Source organism: Protobothrops mucrosquamatus, unplaced genomic scaffold (assembly GCF_001527695.2).
Source record: "Protobothrops mucrosquamatus isolate PMUCROS unplaced genomic scaffold, P.Mucros_1.0 scaffold2, whole genome shotgun sequence".
Classification (NCBI taxonomy): domain Eukaryota; kingdom Metazoa; phylum Chordata; class Lepidosauria; order Squamata; family Viperidae; genus Protobothrops; species Protobothrops mucrosquamatus.
The window spans coordinates 2886047-2904360 of record NW_015386389.1 but is presented as its reverse complement, the minus strand read 5'-3'; the positions used below and the strand labels follow the sequence as shown (position 1 = coordinate 2904360).

General features: G+C 42.7%; 1 protein-coding gene across 1 annotated transcript in view; it reads right to left on the bottom strand.

Moving 5' to 3' along the window:
- Positions 1-18314, bottom strand: part of KLF12 (Kruppel like factor 12) — a 156431-nt gene that overhangs the window by 123142 nt on the left and 14975 nt on the right. The window contains exon 3 of the mRNA XM_015832331.2: positions 10462-10551. Within this exon, the coding sequence (XP_015687817.2) occupies positions 10462-10551 (90 nt within the window). The remainder of the gene's footprint in view (positions 1-10461; positions 10552-18314) is intronic.

Here is an 18314-nt window from a genome sequence, read left to right as displayed (position 1 = left end):
AAATCAGTTCCACCTGTAATCACATCCAAACCTTTTTATTTACAAACCTATCAGGTTAAGGGGGGGGGAGAAATGGAGCTTGTGCTCCCTTGCTTGAAAACTCTGTGTTCAATAAAACATTTGCAAAGGGCACCCATAAATTATTTTCTTTGCAATGACTGGCATTCCCTTGCACAGAGCTTCCGACTCAGCACACAAGTATCTGGAGCCCTGTAAAACTCCATGGAAATTTATTGCTGTTCTCCAGGAACACGGGAGTTGCCCCTGTGGCAGGCATTCCCAATTTAAAGGCTCTGTAAGAGGATGCAAGATTTATTATCTTTGCTACTTCTGCTGCAAACAGGCCTTGACTGTGGTTCCCTTTTCCAACAAAGCAATTAAAGCAACCTCTAGTAGTAAGTTGTCACTTTTCTGCTTTGCAATACTCTCCAATCACTTCTGAAATGGGACATTGTTGAGAGCAAGTTGCAGGCGTTCTTGAGGAATGACTGCTGTGGTCATTGGCCCCAAACATCTCTTTACCCAAGAATGAGCTAGTGAGGATCCTTCCTAGGATATCCATTCCATCAGCCCACCCAGTTTTCATCATTTTCTCAAAATGTCTTAGTGCAACAAGATGCATCCTTGCAAATAAAGGGGGCTGGCATTACGCCCCATAGCCTGTTGGCTTCTCAAGTCAGTTTTGTCTTCTACTCTCTCTCCAGTTTATTCTGGAGAACTCCCCAATCCTCCAAATGGAATGGGACAACTTGCTGCAGCCAGCTCACCACGGCCAACTCAACATGGCCAATTTGTTGCGGGGCAATTCAACAATTAAATTTAATTATTTAAAATAAGAATTATTATTTTTTTTAAAAATGTCATTCACATTTCATTTTGTCACTCTGTTGGCATCCTTTCTTTAATGATTCTATTTCACTATTTCTTTGACATTAGTATAACTCTTGTCCCGTGGCCGGTTGTCCCGTAGCCAGTTTGGCCATGGCGAGTTGTCCCTTGGTGAGTTGGGTGCAGTGAGTCGGATGCAGCAAGTTGGCTGTGGTGAGTTGGCCGTGCCAAGTTGGCCATGGTGAGTTGTCGTAGACCCTCCTCCAAAACCATTTAGGAGGAAAATAGACAAGGCTTCCCAATCTTGGCTGCAAAAATCTGGATTTGCACAAGTTGGGAGGAAAGAATTAAGAAAGTTTTCTGAATTTCTCTGCTGCCCTGTAGTCCTTGGTGAGATTTTTGCAGGCCAGGTATCATAATAAACATAGGAGACCACAGTCAATATTTCTCAGATCCTCAGCAGGATCTAATCAGATACAGACCAAAACTCCCACTACTGTTCAAACTATTTCAATAAAAGTTTGTTTGTAACTACGTACATCCCCAATTATAATCATCTAATGGGGGTTTTCTGTGCAAGATGATTTCCATTGGACTATGCACATTGTGTTAAATGCTTTGTTTAGCTTAAGCAATGCAAATTGTAGGAAGCTCACTGAGTATTATTCAACGTTCAAAGGAAGGTAATTCCAGATTTACAATATTGTATCATCCATATGGGCTCTCTTTCAGACATGAAGCAGATCTCTACTGAGGTAATGAAATGATATATCAATATTATTCTGTGCTGTCAAGGTTTAATGAAGCACTTAAAAATTGTGCTGAATAATTTTTATCTTTAATGCAGTTTTGTTGCTGTTTGGTCTTTTTTGAGTGTGGTGGCGCAGTGGTTAGAAGGCAGTATTGCAGCCTAACTCTGCACACTGCCAGGAAATTGATTTTCACCAACTCAAGGTTGACTCAGCCTTCCATCCTTCCGAAATTGGTAAAATGAGGACCCAGATTGTTGGGGGCAAGAGGCTGACTCTGTAAACTGCTTAGAGAGTGCTGGTATACTACTATCTGTTTCTTCCAATTTTATTCTTTTTTTAACTTCTCTTTGTTTTTATATTAAATCAATAAAAATGAGAATCTATATAAATAAAAATGTAAATGTTTGTTTGTTCAAAATCTTAAATCTCCGAAAGTTCTTCACCGATTGCTTTGAAATTTTGACACAACGTTGCATTCGAATACGCACGTGTTTTTATATACCTACTATTATATAGATGTCACACCTGTGACAGGTAAAAACATGCTTTTTTGAAAAACAGCGCCATCTGTTGGACGTAAAAGCAACACACGCTACGATTTATATCTATATCTGCACAGACAATGGAACAACAAAAAATATTGTATACCCACAAGCATTGTGAAATTAAACATATTACAAATGTGCACTTTCTCTTTTCTTTCTTTTCCATTTAACCAGACTGAGCCACAGCAATGTGTGGCTGGGTACAGCTAGTTAAAAATAAAATCAGTTGTTAATTTCTAGAAAAATCCTTCCATTTTAAATTAGTTATAATTCCATAATAAGCACAAAATCTTCTTCAAATAAGAATATGAAGTCAACACTGGACTTCCTTCTCAGTAGAAATACCTAAACAATTTTTAAAGAAAGATAAAACTGTTTTTTGCACTCAATGCACACACAACTCAGAAATATAGTAAAGAAATAGAAGAATCATAAAGTCAAATTTAAATATTAAATATGTGTGGCTGAAGGGAAAGGTTGTTTCAAGTTTCAAAGCAGTCTTGTGAGTTTTTGGAAGATGGGTTAAATTCTCTGAAGATTTTTTTCTCTATGCTTAGTTTAAATCAGCCATAAAATACCCAAAGGAAAGATCTACAAAACAACACATTCACTATTCTAAACTGACCTGCTGATATTAAATAACAAGAGGACTTACACACGGTTGGGCCCACTGCCTATGAATCCCAAGGGTTCTGATCTTCTCTTTTGATCCTTTGATCCTGTCTCACTTTCCACTTTCTCAATATCTTCTCTCTCTCTTCCATTCCAACATTTCCAGAGGATTTTGACTTAGCTATGAGAACTTCATAGGGCCAACTTCAATGGATGCTTTTGTGCTCCTGCTTCAGAGATGTTGGAGGCCATAAGCTTGAAAATCAGGGACAGAATTCCTCCTGTCTGTCTCACCTACATCCAAGGTACATTCACCTGGAATGGAGATGAAGGTCTTCTCTTCAGTGGCACCAAGGTAATGAACTTCTAATCCTTCTCTATCATTCTCTTTAAATCAGATTTTATTACCATCTAATTCAATTGCATTTTTCAAATTGACTTGATTGGTCAATGGGTTTGCCATTTAGGTATTTATAGTGTATTTCAACCATGATAATTGAAGATATTTCCACTTTATTTTTCCCTGCTACTGCAGAGGAAAGAGGAAACAGCCTTGAAGGACAGGAGGAAGAAGGCAAAAGTCAGATAAGAGGAGTCTAAGCCCAGACTCAGAAAGTAGCATGAGTAATTGGTTCAAACCAGACCCTCCCTAGTTCACAGAAAGATGAAGAGGGGGAAAATGTGAAATTATATTACTATTCTCTTACACTAAAAGTGGCACTAACCTACATTGCATTGATTTCCTAGTCTTGGCTGACAGCTACCTTGTTAGCCAATCTGAACTTTGACAAATGGAAAAGTGGAGTATGTATTTATTAAATATGGAAAAGGGAATACTGAAATGCCTTGGGAATGGAATCTCAAGATCAGTTCCCTTTCTCAGTTACTGATGTTTGTAGACCATGTTTTGTGGTCCACATGACATATGGCTTAAATCAGCCCTTGGGAGCTCAGCTTTATGGCCTGCAGAAAAAGTCAATAAATTAAAGTAAAGATACTCTCAGGTCAAACCTAAATCCTGGTGGTAGCATCCATAGGGCAAATATTACAGAAGTGGTTTGCCATTGTCTTCTGAGTGTCCCATATATCCTGTAACCTTGGAGGATCAAGTAGCCACCCAGCCTTGTGCTAGCTAGGGCCAACCCTAATTAGTTTGTTAGTTAATCAAGGATGGTTCATCCTGTCTTGGGCTAGAGAATTTTGGAAGACATGAGGTTGGTGCAAGGAAGGTCAGAGCCTTTCAGGGTGGCATTTTTAGTCACAGGGAAAAACAACTCATTATATATGCTCAGGATCACTTACAAGCAGATGTAGGTCTAGTTCAGGGATAGGCAACCTTGGCTCTTTTATGACTCGTGGACTTCAACTCCCAGAATTCCTGAGCCAGCATGGCTCAGCTTGGAAACCTCTCCCTTTCCCCTCAGCATGGCTGGCTCAGGAATTCTGGGAGTTGAAGTCCATGAGTCATAAAAGAGCCAAGGTTGCCTACCCCTGGTCTAGTTTCTATTCTCAGTCTCATTATTATTGTTTCTTAGGAGATTTTGTTCATAGAGATAAGCATATATGTGAGATATTTTCATATATCATTATAAAGAGAAGCAATTGGCCAACTGTGGTTCATCTGAAAAGCTAAGCAAGGCTGAATCTGGTGAGCATTTGGACTGGAGGCACCAAGATATTTTAATGACTTTCCAGTCCAAGCTACAGTCCTGTTTCTGGTGATCACCTGTCAACCAGATCCGTCCTTACTTTTTTTTTTCTGAGATCAGTTGCCATAATGTTACATTATGTATTTCAGTCCTGCCCTCATATAATGTTTCCTTCAAGACATATTGCACTATATCATCTTTCTCCATTTTATACTACTGGACTATTTTTATTAGAAGCTGCAGAAAAGGACCAAGAGAAGCAACAGGGTTCACCTTGCCCTGCTCCAGGATGGTCACCAAGACAGCTATAAATAAATGCAGAATGCCTGTTGCCCTCAAATGTGATGATGGCTTCAAGGTTTTGATTTCAACTTCCAGGCCCAGATTAGGTTTCTTCACCAGCAGTCTGATCATGCCACTGTTAAAAATGTGCCAATACTGCTTTAAAATGCCACTAACAACTTCCTATGCCTCACCAGATACCATCTCCCTAATACAACCTCAAGGCGAAAAACACCAGGATCCAAGGAAAATGCTGAACATACCTGCTTCCCTCCAGTCATGATTGATATGAACAACCTTTATACTCAAAGTATTCTGCAAACTTATCACTCCAAGCCACCTATGTGGCAACCAAACTCTCCTGTCTCTTTGAGAATCTCCCTCAGTGCCAGAAAGAAACACCATTGGATGACTCTGCAAAACGCCACAGAAACAGAGATAGGAAATCCTTCTTCTAGGCCACACTTGCTGCCACAGAATGGGGGTAATATCAACAGTGATCTGGAACTTACAATGCTCACATTCAGACAAACCTAACCCTGTATTTAAGATTTAAAGCAAGGGCCCCTAACCCTCAGTCTGTGGACCAGTACCCGGTCCACAGCCCATTGGAATCCGGGCCGTGCAAGCAGTTGGCAAGTGTGTGAAGCTCCATTTGCACATTGATGGGATTAGGTTGTGTCATGTGCTTTACGTTCGTATGCTGGACAACTGACTCATATTTATGATGGTTGCAATGTCCCACAGTCATGTGATCATCTTTTGCGACCTCTCCTGCCACCACTGCTAGTTTGCAAAGCTACAAAGGTTGGGGACCATTGATCTAAAGCAGGGGTCTTCAAACTTGGCCCTTTTATGACTTGTGGACTTCAACTCCCAGAATTCCTCAGCCAGCCTGCCTGGCTGAGGAATTCTGGGAGTTGAAGTCCACAACTCATAAAGCGGCCAAGTTTGAAGACCCCTGATCTAAAGGAACTATCTTGAAGTGACGTACCTCAAGCGAAAGCAGCTCCAAAACATATTCATCCCCTACTAGTAACTTCCAGTTGGAAATATTTGTTCGTTCCACCTTCCAGGTCAGTTTGGACTCCTATTGTCAGTAGTCACCATTAATATCAAGGCACAGGAGCTGCCTCAGAAGCAAAGCTATTATCACCCCATCAGTCAAGTGAGGCTGAGAGTTATTTATACCGCTCTGCAAAGTTTGTTTGGATTTCATTGTACTGAATCATTATTCAGCTTTCAGCATCTTTCATTACTTTATTGATGGTTGGAATTTCAAAAAGAGAACAGGCATGCTTTTAAAAAAAAGGGGAGGGGAGGGAATTATGGCCAAAACAAAATATTTCAGACCCACAAGTAAAACAATTTTCATAGAGAACATTCACGATTTGTTGGTGCTCCCACAAGGATGTCAGAGACAGATACAAACATTTTATATTATCTGCAAAGAAAGCTTTTAAAAAAATTAATAGTGAGACATTTAATTATTGAGACTGTAAAGAAGACACTGAATTCTCATACGAATTCCTGATTCCTGGATTGGACCAAGGGCTTCCCAAATGGAGCCCTGTTGAGAATCCGTTTCTGCTGGGTTCTAGATGTTTCAGAACTATGTCAGTAGTGAAGTCTAGCACTACTTGCACATGGGCTTAAAGGCCAAGACACTCTCAGATCGACTCCAACCTTGATGAGCAGGGAAGATTTTCCTTGGCTGCAGTATGGAAATATCACTGCTACCTTTTTTCTGGTGGTGGTGGTGTTTTTACTTCCTACTCTACACTGCTGTTTACAGGATCAACGTAGAATAGGAAATTTTTTTTTAAAAAAACCCCTTCAAAATACATAACATTGTCACACAGAAAGACTCCAACTTGCAAGTCATATTCTCCGCATGGAGAACAATCGAATCCTCAAGATGGCAATGAGATGGGCCCCACTTGATGCCAAACAACCAAGAGGACACCCTCAAAATACTTGGTGAAGAACATTCATGGAAGACTTAAAGGCTCTAAACATAACACGGTTGATATTTAGAGTCTCAAGTACTCATCCAAGACCAAAAATGCTGGAGATCCTTTGCAGCCCAATATGCTACATAGCATGGGAGGATCTAATGCTAATATACTCTACACTGTTAGTAATTGTTGCTAATCTCTCATTCACATACAAAGCATCTTAGTTTTGTTGAAATCAGCCAACTTTAACTAGGACCTAATAAAGGAGAATATTTGTAGCTCAGGGTTGACATGACAGGTCCTTGATTCTCTCTCAGCTTGCTGAAACATTTCATTACCCAAACTAGGTAACATCATAAGTGCTCGTCCTGATGATATTACCTAGTTTGGGTAATGGAATGTCTGTAAGAAAACAAGCAAGCAAGCTCAGAGAGTACCAAGGACCCCTCGACTAGGACCATTCCCAGCCCAGGGCAGATACCTGCCTAGGCTATCTTAACAGGTTCTTCTCAGAAGCCTTGAGATCTCCACCATGACCCAAATGGGATGCCTTTCTAACATTAAGAGATGTTTTAGGTGCCTCATGACCTCACATATGCCCGAGAAATTCAGACTCAAGGTTGCTCTGTGATATAACAACCCAAATTGTCCATTGATCCTCACAGGTCTTATCCTTCTTTTGCTCCAAGATTTGGAGTAAACAGCCTTCCATGGCTGTAATGAGGCACCAAGGGAAATCCCCCCCACCCCACCCCCACCCAAAATCATCTCCTTACTTCCCCCTCCCAGTATGAAACTAAAGACAAAGTCCAGGAAGATAATTTATGCGAGCTACGTAACAAGAAACCTCAGTAAGGTTATAAAAGGGAGATGCATCTTCCCTTTTTCCTAGAAGGAATGAGAGGGAATTGAAGTAAGTTTATATATGGACCTCAAAAGAACAGTAAAGTGAAATTGCAGCACTTAAAAACCTAAGAAAAAGAACCCAAAATAAAAATAAACAGTACAAACAAGATTGTTTAGCACTTTTATTGGCCACAGGAGGTAATTTATTATCTACACTCGACCAGCTTTCTGTAGAGCGCAAAAGAACCATGTCCACCCCATACCTCTCCAGGACCATTGCTGCAGAACTGTGGAAAGCTATATAAGACGCCCAGGAGAAGAAGATCAGGAGTTATTAATGGTGAAGGAAGGTATTTCATGGCTGTGTTGCCTCACTTCATTCCAGGAGCTTGTGGACAGAAAATCCAGCTCTTCTGACTTTTTTTGGGGGGGGGGAGGGGGAGTGGGAAATTGCCAGAAGACTGCAACATTATCATTCGTTGCTCTTTCCTACAAAAGTAGGATCACATGGTGACTTTTAGATAATTCCACAATGATGGAAAGGCACGCATGGCAGGCAAGGCATGTTTTTAATAAGAAACATGCCAAGTTTGTTTGTTTTTTTAATGCCACCAGAAATTCTGATTTTTTGCTTTCTTTTCTTACAGCCAGCCAAGTAGCCTTGAAGGAGCTGGACTTCAGACTCCAAGACAGCAATGATATGGGATAAGGATCCCAGCCTCTAGCTAAAAAGACTGGTCAGGGAATGTGCAGACTTGATGATCTCTGAAGCTTTCTTTCATGGAGCACAGAGGAGAGGAAGAATGAAGGAATACTCCACATTTATACCCACTACAGTATCTTACTCCCTTTGGGGACCAGAAACATTAGACAAATTGTGGAAAGAGAGTGAAAGAAATGGCCCAAAAATGAAGACCCAAAGAACATACAGGAGGAAAGAAAAAGAGATAGCTAAATCTAGTTTACATCAAGATCCTCCACTCTCTCTCTCCATAATTTTCTGTCCTTGCAGACTATCGTTGCTTTCACTACATTCATAAACCCATTCATGGTCTGTTCTTCTTTAAGCTTCTCACTGCTTGCCTATGAAGATTCTCCGTCATCCAGGTCATGGTTGCCTCAAAGGCGTTTTCTTTCAAAAGGCAACTGGACTTTCTAGTTTTGCTTGAAGATGTTTCGCTTCTCACATGGAAGGATTTATATTCTTTATACATTTATAGTGGTAATGACCCAATGACAGCGAGGAATATAAATCCTTCCATTCTCCACCATCCTGTCAGAACTGAAGAGGCTTCTTGGATGAGAAGCAAAACGTCTTCAAGAAAAACAAGAAACTCCAGTTGCCTTTTGGAAAGAAAGCACTTTGGGGACTTCTCACTGCTTGGCCTTCTGCTCCAGAAAAAGCCTTGCCAGAAAAACCAATTCCCTCCTGCAATTTTTCATTCACTTTGGTTAACTCTCCTTTGATATAACGGAGCACTAATGGCAGATAAAGGAGGTAGAATAAGCTATTGGACAAGGCGTTGCCTTTAGAAATCACCATGAGGAGTGACGATAAGGAGAAAATGGCACAAAGTCATTTGTGAGGAAAACTTTCCAAAGGTGCTTTTTCAAAAGGCAACTGGACTGTCTTGGCTTTCTTCCTTGTAGATGTTTCAGTTCTCATCCAAGAAGCTTCTTCAGTTCAGAAGGTCCAGCTGCCTTTTGAAGGTCCAGTTGCCTTTTGAAAAGCACCTTTGGGACAACCATGACTGAGAATCTCCATAGTGAAGAAAACATTTTGAAGGGTTAACCTGTTAGATAAGATAAGATAACCTTTATTGTCATTTTTTTTTATACTGTGGGCACAACGGCACACATCAAAAATGAAATTTAGTTGCCCGCTCTCAAAGTGAAACACATACATGACACACACCTAAAACATACTATGTACAACATATGTATAGATCCACACTCCTACATATACATAGCAAATAAATATTAAATACTGTCCAACCTGAATATATAACGGAAGGAGGAAGCTTGAGAGTTCACAAGGTTAATGCTGTATGGAATGAAACTCTGGCTGAATCTGGATGTTCTGCTATGGATACCACAGAGCCCCCTCCTCCCAGAAGGTAACAAGGAAAACAGGTTGTGAAGAGGATGTGTAGTGTCCCAGATAATCTTATGGACCTTGCTCAAGCAACACTTCTGTGCTAAGTCCTGGATAGGAGGGAGGGATCAGCCAATGATCTTTTCGGCCGTTCTCACCACTCTCTGCACCACCTTCCTGTCTGAAGCAGTGATGCTTCCAAACCAGACTGTGATGCCATATGACGATCTCGATCGTCCCCCTGTAGAAAGTGGTCAGGACAGGGGAAGGAAGATGTTCAGGGCAAAGTAGGGATCAGGAAATCTGGATTCTCTTTCTGGCCACAAGATCTCTTACACCACCACTGCAGGGTTGACTCTGCTCTTATTTCACTTTCATAATCTCTCCAGGCAAGGTTAGAGCTTCAGGAAAGGTTCTACTAGTTCCAACATCACTCAAAGAATGCTTCTTCCTCTGATTTTTTTTTTAACCAACTAGGTAGCTTTACTTCCACGGTTGCAAGGAAACATGTACTACTAGGATTATTCCAGTGGTTGAAGAAAACAAAATGATTCTCCCCACTTTTTACTTTCTTCACCAACAAATACTAAGAAATTGTCCGAGTGGCTGCATCACTGCATGAAAGTATGGCCATGCCTTGTTCCTTCTCTCAAAACAATTTCCTGGACTCCCTCTACTGTCTCCCACAAGCTTGTAGATGACAATTTCAGAGCAAGAGTACATTCACTCTACCAGGTGACACCGAAGGTGAGAAGAAACTGGATGGAGAATTGCACCCATTTGTGTCAAGATCATCCAACCTACTGGAAAGGGAAGCCTAGGGGTACTTCCCCAGGGATTAAGCAAGCAGGAATATCTGAGCGGGATGGAGAAGAACGGAAGACTGACACTCACCCCTTGTTCTGATTCCAGCAGCTCCGTTTTGACTCTGACTGCAGGCATCCCATCAAGCATTAACATTCTGTTCTTCAATGTGTTAATAGCCTTAAAGAGAAGAGGAAGAAGAAGAAAAGTAAAGATGAGCCCAGGAGAAAGAAAGCAATGGAACATTCTGGTTTGTAAAGAGAAAGTGCAAGGATTTGTCTATTAATCAGGTCTATCTCCAAGAACTTCCAGGCAAGTATTTTCCAACACTTTGACATCAGTTCTGGACCCAACTGATCTCAAACCTTTCCTGTTTCAATTAATGGGGTTCAGTTTATTCCTGACTCTCTCCTTTATTGGAAACAGGAACAAAGACAACATTGCCCTTGAACTTTCAAAAAAGCAGGAGTTTGTAACTGCTGTAAACATGGCAGTAGCTATGTGGCATTTTTCTCTCTCTTTTTGGCGTGTTTAAGACAGTTTTTTGACTCCTGTGACCACCTGGGCCAGTCCCTATAGTTTTCTTGGCAAGGTTTTTCAGAATTGGTTTGCCATTGCCTCCTTCCTAGGGCTGAGGGAAAAGGACTGGTCCAAGATCACCCAGCTGGCTTCAACCCTAAGGCACAATTAAAACTCACAGTCTTCCAGTTTCTAGCCTGGTCATTTAATAACAATAACAACAACAACAACAACAAACTAGCCCTCCCCAGCCTTATGGTTGATTCGTTTTCCCTCTGGCAGGGCTTCTTGCTTCAATGCCAACTCCATTCCCTGACAAGAGGTTCAGAGTCCTTTTCCCAAAGTCTTTTTGCTTCTGCTTCCCCTCTCCAAATCCCAGGGCCACAGCTCTTGGCAGACATGGTCAAGAACAGGGGAAAGTGTCCTGGGATGGACTGCTGGCAGGCCATGGCTAAGTTCCCTTCATAACCCCTGATAGGAGGTTAAGCCTTGGAGAACCTTTTTTAGATCTTCTTCACACTGGTTCTCCCATGCAAAACTTCCTTTAATGTCACCTGGCTCTTTCAGGGATCAGATTTGGGCTTTGTCTTTGTCTACTTTCTTCCACAAATACCATACAGTATATATTGAAAAATGGGATCTGCAGCAATGGAGAAGGCTTGGGGAAGACTACAAGCCATGCAGTCTAATGGTGATACTTCACAGACCAGCCCTAATTGGCTCTGGACTCTTCCCTTGGTCAGTGGGAGTCTGCATGGCTTGTAGTCTTCCTTAAGCCTTCTGTGATGACCCAGGGCAGAGCACAGAGGCAATGCACTCAGCTGGCAATTCAAACCACCCTTTAATTGCTCCAAATTTTCCCTAAATGCTCCCACGTTTCTGGCAAACCTCCAAACAAAGGAAGACACACACACCTTTAGCCGCCTCTGGCTGCAAGTAGTTTCACATACAGTCTGATTAGGAGAGGAATTTACTCAAGGCCACGGAGATAACAAGGAATGACACATACATCATAAACCTATGGAGTTTGTGTGAATACACGCTTGCCTGAGCAGTTTCAAAAGGGAAGCCAAAATACAGTCTGAGATCTTTGAACATTCAAGCAATGTTGTCAGCCAGTCCAATGGTCAGAGTTTACGGGTTTCCAAGCAGAAGTCAAAGAACAAGAGATCAGCAACAACACAAAACTCCAAAGAATCAGTGTTTGTTCCCAACAAATGCCTCCCCATAGCGTCTCCTTAAATCTCAGTCTCCAGATGTGCCTTGTGCAGAGGGGCTGGACGCTCTCCTCCTGAGTAATTGAGGCTGCCTGCATTTTCCCCTCCTCCTCTCCACTCTTCATGCTCTAGGATCAGGTGGGGGTGGCCCTTGCTCATCACCTAAACTCTGTCTCTCCTGTTCATCCTGTCCCAATCCTGAAGGGCCCTGGCCTGCCTTGGCCTGCTCTTCCCCACATTCCTCTGAAACCACAGACACCTCTCCCTCGACCTCCATAGGGTCCTGTTCCAGCTCATTTTCCTCCACAAATTCAGGCTCCAATGAAGACATGACACCTTCTCCAAGACAATCAGAGCTGTTTCCCTCTGCATTATAAAGGACTGCTAGATGGACACACTGAATATCCTCCTGGAGGACCAACATTAGCACCTTCAAGTATAAATATGTAATTTGTTTCAGAATTATGTACAGGTAGTCCTCAACTCACAACCACACAATTGAGCCCAAAATTTCTGTTGCTAAACAAGACAGTTATTAAGTGAATCGTGTCCCATTTCATGACCATTCTTGCCACAGATGTTAACTGAATCGCTGAAGTTGTTAAGTTAATAACACAGTTAAGTTAATAACACATCATCTGACTTCCCCATTGACTTTGCTAGTCAAAGGTCGCAAAAGGTGAACACATGACCTCAGGACACTGCAACACTCATGAATATGAGTCAGTTGCCAAGCGTCAAAATTTTGATCATGTGACCATGGGGATGCCGCAATAGTCGCAAGTATGAAAAACGGTCATAAGTCGCTTTTTTCAGTGCTGTTGTAACCTTGAACAGTCCCTAAATGAATTGTTGTAAGTCGAGGATTACCTACAATTCAGATCTGTGCAACCGTCATCATGGAAAAATGCTTCAGGCGCAGAATTTGGGTTTTCTTTTTGTTATAGCTTAAGTTTTATGTGCTGGAAAAAACAAAGTTCCTAGCCCTCGTGTTTTCAGCCCAATAGGTCCTCCAAATAAGCTGTTCTGCTTGCTGAGCCAGAAAAGGCCCAAAATCATTTCCCAAACTGAGCTCTGTGATACACAGATTATGCAAACATTACAAATTACCCTGGGTGCAAAAATCCCCTTTTCCTGGTGTAGGATTTGGACTATTTGAATGCAAATGGGAATTATATCCAAACTCGGGGGATAACATGCAATCCCATAAATTTAAAAAAAAAGCTGCCATTTCTTGGGAGAAGCTGAAAGCCCCTTAAAAGAAAGACTCACAAGGGAGGTGATGGTTCACTTTCATTCCCTAAGACACACCCCTTCCCCTTCTGAGCCATAGGAACGGGAGGACTTTCTAGCAACCAGGCAATGCTCAAAACAATAAAAGGGGGGAAATGATGCCAGGCCAGATGCTTTCCAGGAGGGTGTGGGCTGACCAGGCCTGCCTTTCATATCCAAGGGTGTCACCAGCAGTGGCGGTTTGGCCATCCGCCCAGGGTGGAACAGAAAGCACAGCCAGCCTGTCTCTCCAGTCAGCCCTGCTCAAAGCCCTTCCTTCCCTCTTTCTGCCTGGCATAGCTAGGCCTCCTTTTCCATCCACGAGCCCCAAGAAGGCCAGCTACTGCAAGGCTTGCAATGGCCAATGGGGTCATAAATCTCCCTGAGGTGAGGGATCTCGCCTGGGGGCCCTTCTGCACAGGGGGAGAAGCAACTGCCGGATGGATTGGGGAGGGGGCTGCGCTGTCTGCCTGGAAGGCTCTGCTCTGCTGGGAGGGTCTCCAGCTGTGACAGGCGCCTGGGGCTGCTCGCAGGGAAGAAAGACGAGAGCAGAAGCTGGATCTGGCCCAAACAGGGCCTGCCTCCGAGCAGACAAAGGACGGTGCTCAGACGGGCAGGTTTAATGAACTGTTGGAATCTGATTAGAGGCTAATGTCCCTTTTCCGTGCCTTGCACCAATTTACAGCTGATACTTTAACCATCTCCCCCCACCCTGAACTCGTTATTCAACAGAAGGAGAAGCCATGTAGGCAAATGGGAACTTTTTTTTTCAGAGCCATAAATCAGCAGATCCCAAGCAGGTCATGCCCCATTTAGCACATTGACACCTTCTTGCTATTTGGGTCACTTCTGCCACTGCCCCTCTCCCTTTCCTGAGTGTCCCAAAGCTGATTTCCCCAGGAGAGGAAATCTCCCTGTTTCACTCTGAGAACAAAAGAGCAGGACGCAGAGAAGAAGGCTATGAGTGTGGACAGAAATGTATTCAAGGTTTTTCGCGTTGTTCGCTTACGGAACTGAAGGGACTGCGAGAGGGATCTCGGGGTCCTAGAGGATAATCACTTAAATATGAGGCCAGCAAAATGCTGCAGCTGCCAAAAAAAGCCAATGCAGTCCTGGACTGCATTAACAGATGGACAGAATCAAGATCACGAGAAGTGATATTGCCTCTTTATAAGACCACACTTGGAATGCTTCCAATTTTGGGCACCACAATATAAAAAAAGATTTTGAGACTCTGGAAAGACTCTGGAAAGAGTGCAGAAAAGAGCGACAAAGAGGATTGGGGGGGCTGAAGGCTAAAACATACAAGAACGGTTGCAGGAATTGGGTATGTCTAGTCTAGTGAAAAGAAGAACTAGGGGTGACATGATAGTAGGATTCCAATATTTGAGGGGTGCCTAAAAAGATGAGGAGGTCAACATATTTTCCAGAGCTCCAGAAAACAAGACAAGAAGCAATGGATGGAATCGAATTAAAGAGAGAAGCAACCTAGAACTAAGGAGAAATTTTCTGACAGTAAGAACAATTGATCAGTGGCTCTGCTTGCCTTCAGAAGTTGTGGGTGTTCTAACACTGGAGGCTTTTAAGAAAGGACTGGACAACCATTTGTCTAAAATGATCTAGGGCAGGGGTAGGCTAAGCATGGCTAAGCATGGAAACCTCTCCCGTTCCCCTCAGCATGGCTGGCTCAGGAATTCTGGGAGTTGACGTCCATGAGTCATAAAAGAGCCAAGGTTGCCTACCCCTGATCTAGGGTCTCTTGCTTGAGCAGGGGTTGGACTAGAAGACCTCCAAGGTCCCTTCAACTCTGTTATTATGCATTGCAAGGGTCCCCAACCCCCAGGCCATGGACTGGCACCAGGCCATGGCATGCCAGAAACCGGTCTGCTCAAACCAGTGAAGCCCCATCTGCGGGATGCAGGCAGCATGTTGAAACCACGCCCCCTCTGGTCTACAGGAAAAACCTCTCTCCAAGGAACCAGTCCTTGGTGCCCAAAAGGTTGGGGGACACTGCTGTATTGGACTGTGCAATGAATCCAGTGGGATGTTCAGAAAGATACTTCACCTCTCACCAACCATTAAAGCAACCTTATCTTTCAGAAGGATGGGACAGTTGCTTCAAAGGCCATCTCTACCCAGGTCTGCTTGCTCAGGACTTGGACCTGCAGTTGGTCCCACCCAAATGCAGTCTTGGGGTACATGCAATCAGGGATAGCCTTCAAATCAGCTGGGCATGCCTTCCAAGGGTGGCTGAGTCCATGATTCAAAAGGGGGAAATTAATGGGTGTCATCACACTTTCTGAAGCACCCTGCTGCTTTCAAATGTTCACCTCATTGTGTTAAATGGAGGCACCATGTATCCATTAGAGATTAGAGTGCCACTTGGATATATGCAATCATGGGCCACTTGGATATATGCAATCATGGGCCAAACATTCAACATCCTCTCCTAACAAAGGATGACCAAGATCTGCTATGATTAGTGAACCTCTGCAATTTGCTGGATGAGTAGTAAGTTGTCTGGAAGGGAGAAAAATCTGCTCAATGCTTCTCAGGCTAGTCCCAATGCAGCCTCTTAGCCCACCACTAAGAAGGATCAGACCTGGTTATTCCTTGTTCCACTGGTTAATTGTTCTAACTGTCAGGAAGTTTCTTCTTAGTTCTAGATTGCTTCTCTCTTTGGTTAGTTTCCACCCGTTGCTTCTTGTCCTGCCTTCAGGCGCTTTGGAGAATAGCTTGACTTCCTCTTCTTTGGGGCAGCCCCTGAGATATTGGAACACTGCTATCATGTCCCCCCTCGTCCTAAGAAATTCAAGGTATTTAGCCTAGATGTGAGTAGTTAAGAAGACCCTGAAAGAGTAGCACCAATCCTCTCCTGAGGCATTGTTAAAAAAAATGATATGGATATGTTTTCTATGAAGTCAACTGGGACTGAGCTAAATTCAAAGATGACTTTAACTTTAATACAAGATAGGTCCACTTTTCCCTGTTTAAGGCAGGACAAGAACTCCGTTGAATTAAACTCAGTCCTTCTATACATCCACTATGAATACTGTTCATCTATTTCATAATTGTGTCCTTTTGTCTCATTCGATTTAGCAGGAATGTTCTTGTAGCACCTGACCCAATCTGAGGCCCACACTGTGCAGGTTAAACCTTGACTAGGTTTGTTGATTTTTAATGACAGAATCCACAAGTTGACAATGATGTAAAAAAAAAAAAGACACTGTAAATTCCACCATCACTGCTATATATCTCTTCAGAGATCTTTGAAGATTTGGGCTTCTGAAGAATCAACATAATTATTACCCAAAGGGGTGGGGGGGGGGGAAATCTCAGCCATTCCTTTGAATCTGTGCTGCAGGAGTGATTTAAAGAGGAAGATTTTTAGACTTGGCCGTGTAAAGTGAAGGCAAACGCTGCACCCTTCAAAATTTCCTTGGAAGCAGAAAGTTCAGCTCCAGTTTCCTGCTGAGCCTCTGTGCTGCCTTGCTATTGAATCAGGTTGACTAGCCATTGTCTGGAAGTGAATTCAGTCTTTCTTTGGCTAGAATATCTGTTGGAAACATCACAGGAGCAAGGAAGAAATGGAGTGGATGAGCTTCTCATCAGGAACAGAACCCAGGAGGTGGGACAGGAAGAAAGCCGGATGAATGCTTTGGGAAAATGTTTCCCTGTCAAAGAAGGGTCACGGAGGGAAGATCTAAGAGGGGACAGAAACAAAGGCACAGTTGGCATGGAAAACGCCTTATATTCTCGTTCGCCCTCTCTTTTCTCCTCAAGGACTTCAAAAATTGGCCTTTCAGTTTAGTTTAACCACAGCTTCAAATCCATCACTGCACAGTTAATCTCAATTCTCTTTCATCTGAAACAAGTCAGATTCAATTCACCCAGCTGCCATCATCATAACTTGCATTCTTTGGAATTCTGGTTTATTATGAATGAGGAAACACTGATTCAGATCACTCCCGTTATAGCTGTGATTATCGCTTAGATTTATACCTTGACTTTTCTCCAAGAACCTCAGGTAGCTTAAAGGAGATGATTTTGTGGGCTTCTTGATGCTCTCTGAACCTGGTTGTTCAGAGAGGGGTCTAGACCAGGGGTAGGCAACCTTGGCTCTTTTATGACTCGTGGACTTCAACTCCCAGAATTCCTGAGCCAGCATGGCTGAGCTTGGAAACCTCTCCCTTTCCTCTCAGCATGGCTGGCTTAGGAATTCTGGGAGTTGAAGTCCACAAGTCATAAAAGAGCCAAGGTTGCCTAACCCTGGTCTAGGACAACTCAGCATGGCCAACTCGGACAATTCAGTGCTGGATTAATTTTTTCATTTACATACTCTTTATTATTAACGACCACATTTTCCTCAAAATTATTGTAACTTGTATATCCGGATTGACTTTATTTTTATTATTATTGGCCACAGTTCAGTAAAAATTAATTTAACTTTTGCATTTATTGAATTGTCCCATGGAGACTTGGCCCATTCCACTCAGAAAGCACCAAGGACCCCCACAGTTCAACCCTGAGCTACAGAGCCTCTTTTATCCCCACAACTACAACTCTGGAGAGACTTCTATTAAGAGGGGTATCTGGTCCAATGTCATCCAATGGGGTCATGGATGTGGAAGTGGATTTGATTCTGGGCCTCTCAGCTTAACCTTAATACCTTAACCACTGACTTGGCCTGCTCCAGAATCTTCCCTGCTTCTCCATGCCACAGGAGCTAAAAATAACAACGATGTAAGACATTTCTATGGTTTACTTATCACACTTCTACTATTTGCAGGATCTGATTAGCAGCCATCAATCTGTCTTCTTATTCAGAATGTTCACAACTACAATGTTCTTTATTTCAACAAAACATTATTATCCTTTTGGGGTAACTGTTAAAATGAGCCACCTAATAATAATTGAAAATGGAAAGAAAAGCTT